The 18374-nt window shown below is 38.1% G+C and overlaps 2 protein-coding genes across 3 annotated transcripts; both read left to right on the forward strand.

The window, feature by feature from the left end:
• Window positions 1-9211: 9211 nt before the first annotated feature.
• On the forward strand, window positions 9212-12118 carry LOC131302710 (uncharacterized). 2 transcript variants are annotated; one of them, XM_058329496.1, is made up of 5 exons: window positions 9258-9509; window positions 11017-11092; window positions 11200-11372; window positions 11817-11911; window positions 11991-12118. In XM_058329496.1, exons 1-4 carry the CDS (start codon window positions 9397-9399, stop codon window positions 11890-11892), a joined length of 438 nt encoding a protein of 145 aa, XP_058185479.1. In that variant the 5' UTR covers window positions 9258-9396; the 3' UTR covers window positions 11893-11911; window positions 11991-12118. The 2 variants fall into 2 exon arrangements, with proteins under 2 accessions (XP_058185478.1, XP_058185479.1); XM_058329495.1 differs by having other exon boundaries at window positions 9212-9509; window positions 11817-12118.
• A 3564-nt stretch (window positions 12119-15682) lies between these two features.
• LOC131302712 (uncharacterized protein At1g65710) lies at window positions 15683-18371 on the forward strand. The gene is made up of 2 exons (XM_058329497.1): window positions 15683-16936; window positions 17422-18371. The coding sequence occupies exons 1-2, from the start codon at window positions 15806-15808 to the stop codon at window positions 18232-18234; spliced, it is 1944 nt and encodes a 647-aa protein (XP_058185480.1). The 5' UTR covers window positions 15683-15805; the 3' UTR covers window positions 18235-18371.
• Window positions 18372-18374: the final 3 nt, after the last annotated feature.

An 18374-nucleotide genomic window follows, 5' to 3' on the forward strand; every position in this document is an offset into this window, starting at 1 on the left:
CGCGCGCGGCGCGCCCAAGAACTTAATGAAAAAACCTCTGCTCGGTTGAAGGGAGATGCTAGAGAATTTTTCTTATCACAATTAAGGTGCGATACCCCATGCATGTTGTCCCACATCGGCAAAAAAAAGTAAATGGAAATGGTATATAAGAGATTTCTATCAGCTACTGTATAATTTGAAATTAATTTTTTGAACCACGTGGTTAAGCAAATGATTAACAGGTCAGCTGACGCGAATTCTTACATAAAGAAGACCTTCACATCATAATTTGCCAAAGCCTAAACCACAAGAAGCTAAAATGGCTGCTGCTAGATATGTAGCACATCCAAGCTTCAGATGTGATGTGTTGGTCAATTTCCTCGTTTACTTTGCCCAGCCGGAGTGAAAATATCCGTCTCTGTATTTCCCAGCTAGCTCTTGCCTCTTGACAAACCAGAGATTTTGGCGGAGTTGGAATTTAGAAGTTATATAGATAGAGAAAAAAATATCAACGTTGAAATAATCCCGTTGAGCCGTAAATCTTTTCTTCTCCAATTCTGATCGTCCTTAATTACAAATAGAGAACCGTTGAGCCGGAAATCTGCTGTAAATATCGATACAGAGCTCCGAAATCAACAATGGTGGAGCCGTCTTCAGGTTGGTCGACCTTAGTACCAACCGGTTGACCACTCTATGAACTGATCGACCTCTAAGGCCCCATTCCGCTGAGGTTGTACTTAAGTTATTATTTTTCCCTTTACGAAGCAAGTCATTTTCTCACAATATATCACCTTTAGTTCAAAAAATAAGCACTGATTTGGGCTGGGCCGCTGGGGCTAGTGATTTATTTTTCTTAGCGGAACGAGGCCTAAGAAGAACCGGACTACCACTTGATGATAGCACTGATTTGGGCTTGGGCTGGTGATTTGTTCTTGTCAAACTCTAGTAGGATTATAAGACAATTCTTCATGGGCCAATATAAAAACATGTGTTTGGGCCAATGGTAATTGCCTTTTGCAGATTCATTTGCAAAACTGTATCAAAATGTGTAGTGGTCTAAAACTTGACAACTGAAAAATGATTTATTCAGGGCCAACCACATTATTACTTATCAAAAGTAGTTTTTAATAAGTTACTAGTACTAGATTTCAACAAGGTTTTTAATTAATAAATCAATTTTTTCATAAAAAAATAATCAAAATCTATTATTTCTGACAGATGTCACGGTGGTTATGAATTTCCTTCATGTGTAAGTACTTAGTTTTTAAGAAGGTATTTTGAGACGGGGTCTAATGCTAAATATTCTGCCGTTATTAATGATTCTTCTGAAGGCTTTTTCCAAGGGAATAGAGAGTTCCGACAAGGAGACCCCTTGTCCTCGTATCTATCTGTTAATGTGATGAAGACTTTTGCTGCAATACTGCGCTTCAGAGTGGATCATGGGCAATTTAGCTACCACCCAAAGTGCAGAGATCTGAGGCTTTGTCATTTAGCTTTTGCTGATGACTTTATTCACCTTATGTGGGGCTACTGCTCAGTCATTCTCATTAATAAATGACCTTTTAACCTCATTTCCACTCTGATTTGAATTCAAAAGTCAAATAGTAACTCTCTTTTTTCTTCTCTATTTAGATTTTTTTTTTGTCTCTATTTAGATTTTTTTTTTTTGTTAGTTTTGCGTCAAATTTATGTGACTTATTGATTCGTCTCGGCGAGAGGAATCGAAAAGTAAAAAATTTTGATCAAGACTCATAAATTTAAAAAAAAAAAGAATAAGTAAAAAAAGAGGTGTCTTATTGACTTATTTTTGTTTTTATTCAAAAAATTACACAAATTTCGATCAACAATTTTTACTTTTTTGATTCATTTCGTCAAGACGAATCAATAAGTCAATAAAGTTTGACGCAAAACAAACAAATGCAAAAAAATTCAAATAAAGAAAAAAAAATCACCCTATTTTTCAATCCAAACCCACCATTCCTAGGGCTACGACCTAACATGAATAAGAGTTCAATTTTCTTTTGTTGGTGTTGATAGAACTGGTCCTGACTTTTCAAGGGCTTAAAGCAAAAATAAAAAATGAAAGTCTTTTTGTTGGACTATTATAAGGGGTAAAAAAGTTTGAAGAGCCCCTGAAATTCAAATTTTTTGAGACTTAGAGTAGCCGCAACACAGGCTTTAACTTAGGACTTGCTCTCGGTGTTGACGAGCATTTGAAGGGGTTTCAAGGGTATCTTCCTCATCCCAGAAGCAAAGCTCCCAGTTAAATATCCAATAAATCTATGAGTACATATAAGCTTGTACATATTATGTACATATGAGTTTTGTGAGATCCACCTCGGGTTCCACAAAGATGATTTGAACCGCTCGTTATTTTTAAAACATTTTTTTATAGAGCTCTGTAAAAAATCAGCTCAACCTAATATCGGTAAGGATTTTTTTATGGAGCCTTGTAAAAAATCAGCTCAACCAGATACCGGTAAGAATTTTTTCTGAATTTGTGCGTAGTTTTGCCCCAACAAATTCAGAAAAAATCCTTACCGATATCGGATTGAGCTGATTTTTTACAGGGCTCTATAAAAAAATATTTTAAAAATAACGGATAGTTCGAATCATCTTCATGGGACCCGAGGTGAGCCCTATAAAACCCATATGTACATGGCATATGTACACATAGCACTACTCTTAAATATCTAGGAGTCCCCCTCATCTCTGTGATGCTCAAGCCAGGGGATAGTGGTGGTCCCCCTCATCTCTGTGAGGCTCAAGCCAGGGGATAGTGGTGCTTTAAGTTTAAAGGACAGGATTTTACATAGAATTCAAATGGTTTTTCCGGTCACAATTTCTTGGTAGAATTATTTTTCCAGTCCAAAACATGGTAAATGATCATGTGCATGGAACTGGTAAGGCTTCTGGCTTCGTTTGAAAGCTAGTACGGAGTATAAAATTTCTTGGATCCTTCAGGATTCCTGCGAGTACTGGTCATAGGGGCTCTCATTGGCCCCGGATCTCCTGTCCGAGTTTCTCTGTTCCAGTCCTCTCCTTCTGCCACGTATCAACTCCTTTTTTCCCTCTAACAGCGTCAACTACTCTCCTACCTAATCCATTTTAATTTCAACCTCATTTTTATATATATTATATAAAAAATATTGTTTAAACAAAGTGTTCCAAATTTTAATCTGTTTCAACCGGTGAAAAGATTTTAGTTTTTTGATCATTTTATCCTAAATGTTCATAATTAAATTTTGACTTTAGAGCTCTCGTTGATTAATCCTAAGAAAGTCGTAGAATCAAATATCTCTTAAGGCTAATCAACGAGAGCCATAAAGTCAAATTTTAATTATGGATAATTTTTCAACCTCTTTATACATTTTTCAACGAGAGCCATAATGTTCATAATTAAATTTTGACTTTATGGCTCTCGTTGATTAGCCCTAAGAGATATTTGATTCTACGACTTTCTTAGGGTTAATCAACGAGAGCCCTAGAGTCAAAATTTAATTATGAACATTTAGGATAAAATGATCAAAAAACTAAAATCTTTTCACCGGTTGAAACAGATTAAAATTTGGAACACTTAATGTTTAAACAATATTTTTTATATAATATATATAAAAACGATGTTGAAATTAAAATGGAATAGGAAAGGGAGTAGTTGACGCTGTTAAAGGAAAAAAAGGAGTTGATACGTGGCAGAAGTAGAGGACTGGGACAGGGGAGTGAGACAGAGAAATTCACATAGGAGATCCGGGGCCTCTCTCATTTGTATTGCGCTTACATTCATGCGATTGTTGGTTATATGGGTTTTCATTTGAATGGGTGCTTACACGGTGGTTGGAACTTGGAAGAGAGAAAATATTGTGTGTTAAAAATAGAAACCTGTGATTTTGTCATTTACAAGCCCTATTCTAGTAGTTTGGCATTCGTCATTTACCACTGTCACTTATTGACGATTACACAATTTTGAATTTGTTTCATCATATAAGTCAACTTAATAAAGCATAAAAATGACACACACAAAAAAGCATCAACTAGGACCGTAAACGAGTCATGACGTGTACGTTTGGAATGGTTAAATTTAAAGAAAAGCAAAATCTAGCCCTTGATAGAGATGGTAAAAAAATACAAGGCTAGTCAATCTTGGATCAACCCACATTAGCACCACTAATGGATCGTTCCTTAAATTAGGATAAATATTAGTCATTTAGTCGTTCAGTAAGTTCGGGGTTTTTTTTTTTTTTAATCATAAGTTAGGTTTGTTTAAAGCATATGAACAAGAAAAGAAAGGAAAAGAAATTTAAAAAAAAAAATTCTTCTCATTGTTTGGTTTTGAAAGAAAGTGAGAAGAAAAAAAAAAAGAAAAGAAAATCAAGTTTTGAACACAGCGGCCTTATTTGGTTGGCATTTTAGTTTAGTTTAGTTTTGACAGTGAGTGGAGAGAAAAATATGATAACAATTAAAGAGATGGGTAATGATTGGAGAGAGATAGAGAGAGATAAGAAAGTAATAATTAGAGAAATAGAGTAATAATTATAGAAAGAAATAGGGTAATGATTGAAAAACTAAACTAAAATACTGCATATTTTCCTCTACATCTTTCTCACACTTTCCTTCTTATTAACTATTTTCTTTTCCTTTCCACAAGTTCCAAGAGGACCCTTAATCCTAACCATTAGTTCCTTTTAGATCATTCTAGAGAAGAAGATAGGTTAGATATGCTAGCCCAATAAACCTCCGCCATTGATCTGGTCATAATCCAACGGTTGTTTAAATGAGGGGGTATTTTATGTAACCGGCTTATATAGGAGGTATGGGGAACACTCTAGACCTCAATGTCCATTGATCATCTCTCTCTCTCCATTTTTCATGGCTAATCGAAGTTATCACTTCCTAGCCTCTGTCAACGCTTCTCTCCCACCAAATCTCTATATATCTCAACACTCAAAGCTCTCAGACATGAGTGCTCAGTAGTGCCTCCTTAAGATGACAATCCACCTATTGTAGATGGAGATGGAGAGTCAACGACGGTAGATGACGCTATTGAAGAATCTTAGTTAATTAAATCCAAATTTATGGCATCTACTATGGAAGGCTACTTAGAGAAGGGCAAAGGCCAAGGAAGAGTCCGATTACAAGTGTTTTAGACTTAAGCTACATTGACTTGTCATACCATCTTAAGGCATGTTTTTTTTGTTTGGGCGATCTTCCGGTGGATGAAGGTATATGCTATGGCTGTCCACTAATCCGACCCGACCGAAAATAAGCCCAACGAACGGTTCTGATCACCCTCATCGGTCGGTTCCCCCTATTCCTAGTTCCTAAAATGGTGCCTCTCTCTCTCTCTCTCTCAATCCCTCTGTGGGTGTCGTCAGAAGGTGGATGAAATCGTCTCAATCCTGACGTGGGTGTCGTCGGATGGTGGATGAAACAGGAAACCTTTGGTAGTAACTGGAACCCCTCTGTGTGTGTGTCTAGAACGCCCCTCTGTATGCGTGTGTGACTGTGTGATAAGCGATGATTGATTAGTTCTCTTGTTGAGTTCTGGTGTAACTGTAACTGAAATCTTTGAATCTTGTTGAGTTGATTTTGTTTGTGTATGGGTTCAGGGTTATTCAATCTCTATCTCCTACCATTTCTATATTTCTATATGTAGCGGGTTTTTTTTTTGTTGATCCGATGACCCGACAACTCCAACCCGACCACGTAGTGGTTCGGTCGATCTCGGGTGGACATTTCGACAATCCGACTAAAGTCGGGTCGGGTCGGACCCGACCCGACCCCGGTCAAATCTGACCGTGGACAGCCCGTCAGAAGATGTGATAATGTTGGATGTTGGGATGAGTTACTCGAAAAGCTATAAGCATGATTTTAGTTGGTCCATTGACAATGTTTAATAGAAGGGTTAAATTTTATCATCTCCGCAATCTCGTAAGAGAAGAAAATTTCGCCAAGGTTGTATTAATGGAGGAAGACTCAACCACCCAATATTATACACATTGAATTGCACAAGCTACTCACCGATCAGTGTAACAGAAAATGATGGCAAACCATCCAGCAATTTGGAGAGTCGTGAAAATAAAATTTTAAATTAAGATGGTATAATCTAAAAAGAAAAGAGTATGAATGGTATTATGCAACATCTAGGTGTTGAGATTTTGGTGCCTACCGATGCAATATTGTCGATCCTATAGACTTGATATCATTTCTCACAGTTGGGGTCGCTCCCCTGAATAATGCCGGTGGTCCACCCCTTGATGTATACACGTGATGATACTTGGATTAGGTTTTGTGATTTGCAGTTTTTGAGCTTGAAAACTTGCACTTTATTGTTATTTATTTTAAGATTATGCCATGTTTTTATTCTGATTATTCCCATGTTGTTATATAACCTCTCTATATCATAATTCTCACATGAAATGATGTGCACAATTCAGATTATCCATAGTATTGCGAGTTAAGTAGGTTCTTTCATTGAAGGTGGACAATGGAATTCAGATTTGTTTTGTAGTGAAGGTTTTGGCAATTGAAAACTTGTATTATAAATGATTCGGTAGCAATAGGATTTTGGGGCCCACAATTGTTGTAACTTTAACATCGTTAGGCAAAGTTTGTGTTTGGTATGCACAATAGACAACTTTATTTGTAATATTTTATTTCTTAATTTACGAACCTGGAAATTTTTGTAAAGAATGTACATTTGTGTGATATAAAGGCCTGGGAGGATTCTAAAATCACTATCCATGTCACATATTAAATCCATTTGAATTTGGGTCGTGACACCTACTGTACCAAGTTCCATTCCAACCAAAACAACAACAAGAGGTTACGGTATTTATGTTTGAGAGATGGTATGCAACAACAAATTCCACTAGATGTACAGTATTCTCTCTCTATCCAAAAAAGGATGATAATTTTTGAAATTTGTGTCATTTTTCATTATTTATATCTTTCAATCTATAATGTTTTTCACGAGTTTGAAAACTTTGTATAATATAACTAATCGAGAACAATCAAATAAGATCCATATTGCATATTTTTTGAGATTGATATTAAAAAATATAAGGAATTCAAATTGGCACAAATATCAAAAATTGTCATCCAATTTGGAACGAAGGGAGTGTAAATCTTCATTTGAACTAGGGTTTGTTTTTTGTTCGGACGTAAAATTCATGGGTTATGTATAAGAGATTTGAGGCCCCGTTTCTCTTAAACTATAAGTTATTGACTACAACTTTTTTTGTTTTGTTCTTATTTAAAAAATGTGTTTGTTAGTTTTGCGTTAAACTTTTATGTATTATTGATTCGTCTCGATAAGAAGAATCGAAAAAATAAAAAATTTTGACTTCTACACAAATATTTTATTAGACCTTCAATACAAAGGAGGAATAGATACAAAGATACCTGATCCCCGCCTAATCCCTCTATATGGTTTAATGAATCCATGCTCCTTTCCAACAGCAGGCCGGGTAGAAGTCTTTCCAAGTAAGGGTGCAACCGTGCAAACGAGTCGAGCCGAGCATTTAACGAGCTCGAACTCGACTCAATTACTAAACAAGCCGAGTAGCTCGTTCATTTGTACCTATTTCCAAGGTATCAAAAAAAAGTTACCGTAAAAATAGAGGGGAGGAAATTCCACCCCTGATAAGATTTCATCCTATTAAAACACGAGATATGAAACTGTAATTCTGTCTTATGAGAAACTTATTTACAGATGTGCTCAATCTCGTGCGTTCCATTTCACTAACATTTGGACCGTCCAAAGCCAAAACGGACAGCCGAAATCACGCTATGCAAAAACTCATTCACGGAGGCGCCTGTGAATAAGTTTTTCTCTTCTGTCTTTGTTTTTGATGTCTAAAGTTTAAATATCAAGAATCCATTTGTTTAGGCGTAAAATGTTTTTCGGTAAAATGTTTTACCTATTTTCTGGTGTTTGGTTTTGTAAAAATTGAGAAAAACATTTTACATGTAAAACATTTTCTATTAATTGGATGAAAATGACTTACCCTTAAATCTTTCGTAAGTTATTTTCCGAAATGAACCCGCTACGTTTTACTGCAATTCTTACTGCTTAATTTTCTCGATCGTCAGTCCTGACCCACGTTCAATTCTAACATTCTTAAATTTCTTCACCGTTTAAGTCCCCCCCGGTATTTTGTTGATTTCTAAAAAAAAATAAAATTAAGTGTCAACTAAATAAAAAAAATAAAAGTTTAAACTCTATTTTCTAAAATAATATGAAAAATTCTAAAATCAGCCCAATAGGCTGATAATAGTGAGTGTGTGAATATGTATTAAAGAGTATAAAAAATACACAAAAATACATGTTTTCTTTATTTTTTAGTGTGCTTATTGTCCACCCAGCTGACAATAGCAAGACCAAAATAATATTTCACATCAAATCAAAACAAATAGGAGCCCAAACACTATTAATTGACGTCCTCAAAGTCCTCTCGTATCCAGTCTCCAAATCCATCAAAATCAAACAAACTATAAGCTCTAGTGTGAACATCAAAGTCAACCCCTAAAAACTACAATTCCAAGGCTGCCTTGGGAAGAAAGAAATAACCAAAAGAAAAGAAAAGAAAAACTCGTAGCACAAGAACCAATAGAAACTAGCCTTGGGAAGAAAGACAGAAAAAAATAAAGAAAAGAAAAACTTGTAGCACAAGAACCAAGAAACTACTCCTAGGAATCTTCCTCTGGCCTAAATTCTTTTTGATACTTATTTTTGCCTTTTTTGAGTTTTTGTTTCATTTGCATTAATTTTTTAAAATTATTGTAACCTCCATTCAAAGGGTATATAATAATAGGTAAAAAGTATATAGATATTCGAAAAATATATATTGATATTTTTGAAAATGTATTAATAATATTTGTAAGAAATATATTGATATCTGAACTTGTTTGAAATTACGTGCTTCTTATCCTAGCAAAATCGTTTTTTTAATTAATCATTTATCTTGATGTGATGGATTTAACAAGTAAAAAATTATAACAAAAAAAAAAAAAAAGAGCCGGCAAGGAAAAAAAAATTGAAGCAACTATCTTTATTTTCTTTAGTTTTGTCTTAATTAAACTTTTCAACGTGATTGATATTTTTATACTAGTCAACTCATATGGTCGTGAGTCGTGACAAAATGATTTACCCAATTTTTTTAAAAAAAGAATTAAACAAAAAATAAATAATAGTAATTATTTTTTAAACATTTTTTCTTTGACCATACTCACCATTTCCTCGTTTAAAACGAGGGGTTGGGTCTCTAGCTCCACAGCGTGCGCCGTAGTTCCTCAACTGCCAAGTTCAATCTCAACGTTCTCTCTCTCTCTCTCTCTCTCTCTCTCTCTCTCTCTCTCATCTTGGATAAATAGAACCAAACCAAGGACTCGAAGATAAGATTTGGGTATCGGAAGAAGATGGCCGGAGTGGAGCTGCTACCGAGAGAATACGGATACGTTGTTCTTGCTCTCGTTCTCTACTATTTCCTCAATTTCTGGATGGGTATTCAAGTCGGTAAAGCCCGCAAAAAGTAAGTCCCAATTCCATTCTTCTTCCCACCTTTGAATTGATAGATTTGGATAGGGCTGAAAAAAGAACCAAACTGCTCGAGTTTGAGTTCTTGTTCGCTCGTTAAAAAGCTGATTTGAGATCGGTTTATTACATTAGCAAACCAATCTTGAACATCTTTTTTAAGCTCGTTAAGCTTTCGAACTAAGCTTGAACAAACTCGCTCTCTCATTCGACTTATAATGTTTAAAAATTTCAAACTACTCGAGATTGATTCATGATCGGCTTGATTAAAGCTCGTTTGGGAAACCAAGGTCGTTTTAAGTTACCTACCCAAGCTTAAACAATCAACTTTTTTTTTTTTTGAACAGTTTAAAAAATCAGCTGGTTCGTGGTCAGCTCGATTAAAGCTCGTTTTTGGGTTTTCTTATAAACAAGCCAAGTTCGAACATAATTTCAGAGCTCATTAAGTTACATAACCAAGCTTAAACAATCAAACTGTTTCGGTTCGTTTATTAGCCCCAGAGTTGAAATTAACAGAGTGGGCAACAGTTACTCCAGAAGTAGAATCTTTATTTTGATTATGTATTTCGGGTTTGTATCCTCAACAATGAATTTAAGAGCTTTAGATTGATGTTTTAAAAGTAACTTTGTGGGATGCTTTCACAACAACCTGTTTGGTAGGAGTATTTGTGAGAAATGATAAGAAATGATGGTCAGGGAAACTATTTTACGTGCAAGAGTGAGAATTTTGTTTGGTGAAAATTTAATTGTTGGTTGGGTGTAGGAATGACAACGGGGCGTTTCGGCATGGGTTTTTGAAGACCGAACCGAAAACCCAAATTTGAAACCCAAACCGAATCTGAACCGAAATCCGCTGAGGATTGGTTCGGTTCGGTTTTTTTGAGAACCCATTGTGTATGTTTATACATGTATAATAGGTGTCATGTTTGAGTATGTATGCATATATGTATATAAGATGGTATTTATGTAAATATATTTAGCTGTTCGGGTTTTGGTGCGGATATTGTATAAACCCAAATTTGAACAAGTGGTTTATCAATTCGACCTTTTGTTAACTTCGGGCCCCGTGATGGTGTGTGCGGAAACTCGTTCAAACACCCTCTTATAAAAAATAAAAATGGTGAAAATTTGAGGGAAACATAAATTTATGGTTTAGCCAATTATGTTTCTCAATGAAAATAGTCAGATCTGGCAAGAAATCAGATTGATTGGTTGTCTGTCACTGAAATATGGAGATTGTGTATTCTAATTGGAATAAGAAAATAAATGTAACCTATGTCTATTTCTCATTCTATACTTTCTTTCTCATCTATTACTTCCTTTCTCAGGCTATACTCCATACTTTCTTTCTCATCTGAGTATTAGTAAGAAAACACCATCATAATTTTTTACTCTCTTTTGAATCCATCACTTTCCTACATTTAGGTTTTTTTTTTTTTTTTTCTAACCTCAAATGTCTTCATTTGAAGTGTCTACCCTAATTAGTTTGTTGATATGCAATTCAGGTATAAGGTTTTCTATCCGGTCATGTACGCTATAGAATCTGAAAACAAGGATGCAAAGCTCTTCAACTGCGTCCAGGTTTGCTTTTTCTCATTAAGTGTGCTCCATACTGCAGTTAGTTGTTTCAGTTAGTTCTGGTTTTGGATGACCAAATTGAGGATTAATTTGGCGGATTGTGTTGGCAGAGAGGGCACCAGAACTCGCTGGAGGTGATGCCCGCTTTCTTCATGTTGATGATTCTAGGAGGGATCAGACATCCCCTGATTTGCGCATCCCTTGGACTTCTTTATACCATCACTCGCTACTTCTATTTCACTGGCTATGCCACCGGCAATCCCCAAAACCGCCTTAGCATTGGGTAAATATATTCATGAACCTCGTACTCATATCGACTTTACTTTATCAAATGCTGAGCATACTGTTAGATCTACATACTAAATTGTGGGAAAAAATAAAAATGAAATCATGGGTTGTATATTGGAGCTCAAATCGTGCTTGTCTCAACAAAACCTCCTTCGAGGTTGATTCTTGGTATAAATAAATCAAAGTTGAAGTCATGTTGAAGCATAATCTCTAACCTAGCTTCCACTTTGCGAATAGGATTAAAGCTTTTTGAGACTCATTAGGTGGAAATGAACACCACCACCTAAATGCTTTATTCCGTAACAGTCCATGTATTGGACTCATTTACAGCTTGAATCGGTCAATTAGACTTGTACTATCCCTCTGACACATGATCTCGTACTTGGATAAGAACCGAAGAAGCATATGAACTTGAGCAAATTTTCTCTTGATTTTGCAGGAAATACGGTTTCTTGGCATTATTTGGGCTTGTAATCTGCACAATATCATTTGGGATCAATCTACTCCTTGCATGAATACGGCCTGCTTCATCAGGTTGTACTTCCTTAGCATCCTCAGTTGCGTTGTTGTCTTCTGTTGCATCTTTCTAGGTTCAGTGTTTTCCATGAATTAGGATAGTTTTGTTAGCTCTTAAAGGAGGCGTAAGAATACCTCAACCTCTTGTAGCTCACGTTTGTTTTGTTATAATAATGTTATAACATGGATGCTTTGGACATGGTTAATAAAATTGTTGGTACTGAACTGACTTGAGTCCTGATTCTTTCTTTGATTATGATACTGAATTTGCGAAGGGATAGAGAGATCGAACTAAAATGGCTTAACCGTTTAGTAGTCGTTTTCATTTTCATTTTCATGTAACCAAATAAAAAACAAATTTCTTACATTTTCCTACTTTTTGCTTTCTATTTTCCTTCCGCTCTACAAATCTTTGGTCTAGACGTAATATTTTGGTGGGGATTTTTAGTTCAACGGAGGCTAGCCAATCCAACGAAAAAATTATTCGTGGATGTGCTCCATGATGCTCTTTCTTTCACATAAGCGTGTGGTTCCTATGTCCAATCGTGTACGTGGTCTACAAACTTCATGCTTGTGCGAGGAAGGAGCATTGATCTTAGAAATGTGACGGGCCGTCTTCAACGGAAATAGTTGGAAGGTGTTGACCCTCTCGCAATGCTTTCACAGATTTCAGGGGGAAAAAAGAAAAAGAAGAAAGAATCTTCTCGAGGAAAATAGGAAATGACAAATCTCACGTCAACTTTGGCACAAAGACCTTTGGCAAAAAGCTTAAAGCCAAATTTGGAAAGCTCATAAAGAGGAAGCCTGATTAGTTCTTTAGTCTCTTAGCTGTTTGAAAATTTAGCCGTTACCCTCTCTTTAACATGGAGTGTGAGTGTTTTAATCAAACTTGAAGTTTACAAATTGTCTCTTGAAGATTGTCTCGTGAACTTCCAAAAAAATTGGCTTATCCAAAATTTGTGTGACCAACTTTTGAAACTCTATCACAATGGTAATTTCAACGATTGTCCCTCCATCGTTTTTACAACTACGTAATACTGTTATGGACAAAAATGTTGATCGATTAAAAATCACCTTATCAAGACAACTACTCTACTATCCACAAGCATCCTCAAAATATGCAAACACATAGGGGTTGTTTGGCAAATATTTTGAAGGATGTTTTTGAAATATTAAGTTGAGAGATATAAACAGAGAGAGAAAAGTAATAAGTGGAGAGAAAATTTCTTGAAAATTGTGCTAAAAAGGATGGGATGGTTCTAAGTAGGGCTGCAAACGAGCCGAGCCGAGCCGAGTTTTAGAGTGTTCGAGCTCGGCTCGCCAAAAATTTAGTTGGCTCGAGCTCGGCTCGAGCTCGTGACAAGTTGCAGGACTCGAGCTCGAGCTCGGCTCGAGATGTATTTACAGAGCTCGAGCTCGGCTCGCTCGGCTCGTTTATGAAACAAATATATATATATATATATATGTTATATATATATATATATAATATAGTTGGGCTCGCGAGCCAATTCGAGCCGAGTTTCGACGAGCTCGGCTCGTTTATGAAACGAGCCCAACATTTTAGCTCAAGCTCGTTCGTTTGTGTCTCGAACCGAGCCTAGCCGAGCCGTTGTCGAGCCGAGCTTCGAGCCGCTCGCGAGCGGCTCGGATCGTTTGCACCCCTAGTTCTGAGACCCCAGCCATAATGTTTGTCATCCCTATAGTGTATTGAAATTGAAAACTTGTGATGGAAAGGAAATAGACTATATACATAAAATACATATACCTAATTTTTTATTTTTTGCAGAGGATATGATGTTTAAGATCAAGATTTTTCTTGTCCAATTTATTATGCAAGTGGAGTGGTAATTTCTACCAAGAATACTGACTTTCGCCGAGGGGAAAAAAATATGATTACCGAAGAACTTCAAATATAATGTATTGCATATGAATTTAGAGTTTTCATTCAGTTAGGAAGGCATTGGGTATGAAGGAAGCATTTTTGCTGAATACAACTCCTTTACTCCTTGCACTTAGAGAGAGATTAATCAATGCTCCTCAATTGGCCTCCCCACAACACTTGACACAGGGAATAATTATTATTTTTCCTATGGTTGCATTATAAAATTGCCATTTGCCATTGCTATTGTGTCAGTTTCAGATCTTGACGGGAGCATTTTTAATTCTTCTTTTTTGGCAATAAGATGGGAACATTTTTTATAGTGGTCTCGGGAAGCGGAGGTCCTGTAGTGAATAATCGCAGTTGTGTATCTCAGCAATCAACGATTCGAATATAAAATAAATTCTTCCCTGGACAAGAAATTCAGGCCATTGAAAATACTTTAGACAACTACATTTACTCACGACACCTTGTAGTGAGTTTGCTCACTGCAAAACCATTGAAAATACTTTAGACGACTACATTTACTCATGACACCTTGTAGTGAGTTTGCTCACTGCAAGACCCCAGATCCCTTGTCTCGGCTCTTGACATTTGGAATCTCTCTTTAAATGAAGTAGTTGCAACTGGAGTGACAACTGACAACTTGATTAAGGAAAAAACTGAAAAGAAAGGCAGGGACGTCCCATTTTTGAACCAAAAAGGTGACTTTTCTAGGTAAAATTTGGCTAAATTTTTTTGGGCATGGTACTGATGCTCTAAAGCTCTAAATAGTTGTGCATTCCTCATTAAAGTTGATTTGGTTAGCATTACCCGTTGATCTTGGCAATACTTGAAGATGGGTTCTAGACAGGAACTTTGGAGGCCCACTATTATCTTTAATGTTTGAGCCCTAACTTCCACACCACCTGAATAAAGGTTTCACGACATCGGCCGTGTTTTTTTCCTTCTAATAACTCAGGTGTCTGGACCTTTTTACGACGCAATTCAAGGCATTCATTGGTAGAGTATTGTTACTCCCCTATATATAATTTTGGCATGGCTAATTGAATTTGCAAGCAAAATGGGTGAATTCAGAAGAAAACCTTCAGGCGACCCCCAAAAGAAAAAAAGCACCCGAAGCGTGACATTCGTATCTTCGAGCTAGACCATTCTCTCAATCCAAGTTTAGAAACACCCATCCGAACAACAAAGCATATTATCGCAAAACCTGTAGAAAGGAATCTCATGTGCTCGATCAACATGGAAGAATACTGGTGGTGCTACTATTCTAGATCCAACGGCATTGGGTTACAGGATTTCACCACAATATCAGTGCTCGATCAAGCCTAACAACGGAACTATGGGCTCTTCTTCGTAATGGTCTCTCTCTTTTTTTTTTGGGTATTTATTCATGATGGTTTTTATCTGGCACAAGCACAAACAATTAGGAAAATTGAGGTCGAGATGGATTCATTGCAGGCTTCAAACAACGAAAACCATCCTCTCAAAGATTTTCGAGGCGTGGAAGATTAACAATGTATTCTGGAAAACAAACAAATGTGCGAATGCTCCAGCGAAACACCAATCTATCGTAGGCGATGATCTACATCTTTTGTTTCACAAATCGCAAAATACTCAAGGACCCAATGAACAATCCAATTTGGTAATTTGGCCAAGCCCTTAAATGACCGTTAAAAGACAAAGTTTCGAAATCTCAAAAAAGGGTTCAAGATTCGAGGCAAATAATAAAAGAAACCTGCAAAATACTAGTAGAATATATACTAGTAATGGCTGTGGTGGTCCTGTGCGTTACAAACAACAGTAGTTGTTGATACCTATAACGGCTCTCTTCATTCCGATCCTAGCCCGCCCCTCTCTCAAAATTTGAATCTCTCTCTCTCTCTCCTCCTCCCCCCCTCTCTCAAAGTTTTACTCCATTTTAAACAGACAGGGTTTCTTGGACCTTGACCCCATTTCCATTATCCTCTTCCCCACCATTCAAATTCCTCTCTCTCCTCCTCCTTCCCTTCTCGTTCCTTTCTCTCTCTAAAATGGGTTCTTGTTTGAGCAAGAAAACCACCACCCATTCCAATTCAACCATTGCACTACCAGACCCACCTGACCAAAAACCCAAAACTGACCTCCACCAAACCCAAATCCAAATCCAAACAGCAGATAAGAAGAAACCAGAAGAAAAACCCAAACCAGATCCGAAGAAGGAGATCTTCCTCATCAAACACCGTATCAGCCACGACCAGAAATCCGACGAAGAAAGACCCAAATCTGCAAATACCCAGAATACCCCTACAACTAGTGCTACAACTCCGGTCGCATCTGAAGCAGCTGATGCTGGTGGTGTTGGCAACTCGATGGGCGGAGTCGGTGGAGGAGTAGCGGTCAGAACCTCGAGCTGCTCGAAGGAAGAAATCGACGCAATTTTGATCCAGTGCGGCCGCCTCAGCCGGAGCTCCTCCGCCTGCCGGAAGTACTCCGGCTCGAAGCGGAGCTACGATTTCGATCAGGACAAAGGAAATGGTAACGATGACGATGATGATGAGCTTGTTCAATGCGGTGATGACGTGGCCGAGGCGGAGAGGGGCCGCCGTCACCGCCAGCGGCACCGCCAGTCGACGCCCACGTCGTCTGGACGGAGGAGAACTCCTAGCAGGGAAAGAGACCAAAGCAATCAGCGGTCGGGGAGCCGAGAACGAGGCGGCATCGGCGGTGGTGGCGGAGGGAGGAGGGTGAGTCGGTCTCCGGGCCGGAGATCGGAGTCTCCGATAACTGGTAACCCTAATTCAAACAACACTACTGCTAATACTACTACTACTAGGCCTGGAAAATTGGTATCTGTACCGGCTACGGTATCATCAATGGCAATGGACAAGAGCGGCATTGGTGAACCGGGGAATGCGGCGGCGGTCAAGCGGATATCGGTGAGGAGGAACGTGGGGTCGCCGCGGGCGAGGTCACCCGCGGCCGCTAGGGTTGCGAATGAGAAGCCGCAGCAGCAGAGTTGCCAGACGAATCAGCAGCAGCCGTTGTCGCTGAGCCGGAGTAATTCTCGGAAGGCGGAGCACTCGCCGTACCGGAGGAATCCTTTGGGGGAGATTGATCAGAATTGTGTTGTTGGTGTCAATGAAGTGGGCTTCAACAAGGGTTCCAACCACGTTGTGTCTCAGGTATAATTTGCTTCTTTTGATCTGGTGAGAGAAATTAGGGTTAAACTGTTGGTTTCGGGCCAAGTGACGTAATAATGCGCGCGCGTATGAAAGCGAGAGCGAGAACGTGAAAATACCTTTTGAAATATCCCGAACTCTACTAAAAAGTAAAATTTGTAAGAGAGCGAGAGCGTAAAAACACCTTTTGAAATATCCCGAACTCTACTAAAAAGTAAAATCCGTAAGAGCATTGATTTAGAACGCGGATAATTCTTGGAGTAATAAATGACTTAGGTTTTTGGGCCTAAATGATTTCATATGAGAAAACGGGAGAAAAAAAATTCTTTAAAAGAGGGTAAAGATTACCCTCTTTGTGATATTTGCATAATACAATAATAATGTTCATTATAACTAGATTGATCATAAGTACAGAAGTACTAGCTTAACTCATTTTTCTATTATGATGATACTTCTTGTAATTCACATGGAATCAATAACCTCTGCAGGCACCAATTCAGAAGCCAAATACTGATAACATGAGGAGCAACAGAAACATAGTGCAAGGGGCTGAAAACAAAAGCAATAATCTCGGGGCAAAGGAGCAGCAGCAGAAGATGGAGGATGAGGGAAAGCCATTGCCTCAACGGAATGCTGGAAATGTTTCGGTGACAATGGTGTCCTCCTCAGTAACCGAAAGCCAGAAACTCCAACAAGTAACAAGAACCAGATCCTCGAGACTATCGAGAGACCTGGACTTTAACCCCGAAACCCTACTGAACACCTCTCCTACTTCTTCATACACCGCGCTATTGCTTGAGGACATCCAAAACTTCCACCAGAAGGGCACTCCTATAATTCCTTGTCTCACCAAGGCTTGCTCCATTCTTGAAGCAGTCGCTGACCTCAATTCCACTACAATCTCCAACCTGTCAACTGCAGAGCAGTTTGGAAAGAAGAAGAGGTTGGAGACTAAGGAGCCATTTGTGGAGTCTGAAGTGGTTGGGAGCGGAGACGATTTAATGGAGCCGAGTTTTCACAAGTATGTGACTGTGAGTCGGGGTGGAGGAGTTGGAGGTGGTGGTGATATGGAAGAGGTGGAATCCTCCGGGAGTAATAGCTTTATCGGTGGTGGACAAAGTTGGGTGTCTTCTTCATTGTGGGAAACCAATTCGGCCGATTCAACTGATAAGTGGAGTTCTCAGAGATCGGAGCAGAAGAGAGAAAGTGATCGGAAGCCTAATGGTATAGGGCGCGGAAGACTTGGTTCTGGTAGAGGTCTTCAATTAACACCACAAACACTTAAAGCTGCTTCAAGCTAATATGAGATGGAATTTTCAGTTGTAACTTTCAAATTGCGAACAGAATTGTTTGAGTGGTTGCAGACTTTTGCAACCATTGCTGTTGTTTGGTTGTTTCTGTTTTTTCCCTGTTATTAATTGGAAGATTATTTCTGACCTGT

The sequence above is a fragment of the Rhododendron vialii genome, chromosome 10a (assembly GCF_030253575.1).
Source record: "Rhododendron vialii isolate Sample 1 chromosome 10a, ASM3025357v1".
Taxonomy (NCBI): domain Eukaryota; kingdom Viridiplantae; phylum Streptophyta; class Magnoliopsida; order Ericales; family Ericaceae; genus Rhododendron; species Rhododendron vialii.

Excerpts from the sequence above, each read along its gene's own strand:
- LOC131302710 (XM_058329495.1), top strand. The coding sequence starts at position 9,397 with ATGGCCGGAGTGGAGCTGCTACCGAGAGAATACGGATACGTTGTTCTT. Across the intron at positions 11,093-11,199 it reads AGCTCTTCAACTGCGTCCAG|AGAGGGCACCAGAACTCGCT; the intron begins GTTTGCTTTTTC and ends TTGTGTTGGCAG. Across the intron at positions 11,373-11,816 it reads CAAAACCGCCTTAGCATTGG|GAAATACGGTTTCTTGGCAT; the intron begins GTAAATATATTC and ends TTGATTTTGCAG.
- LOC131302712 (XM_058329497.1), top strand. The coding sequence starts at position 15,806 with ATGGGTTCTTGTTTGAGCAAGAAAACCACCACCCATTCCAATTCAACC. Across the intron at positions 16,937-17,421 it reads CCAACCACGTTGTGTCTCAG|GCACCAATTCAGAAGCCAAA; the intron begins GTATAATTTGCT and ends TAACCTCTGCAG.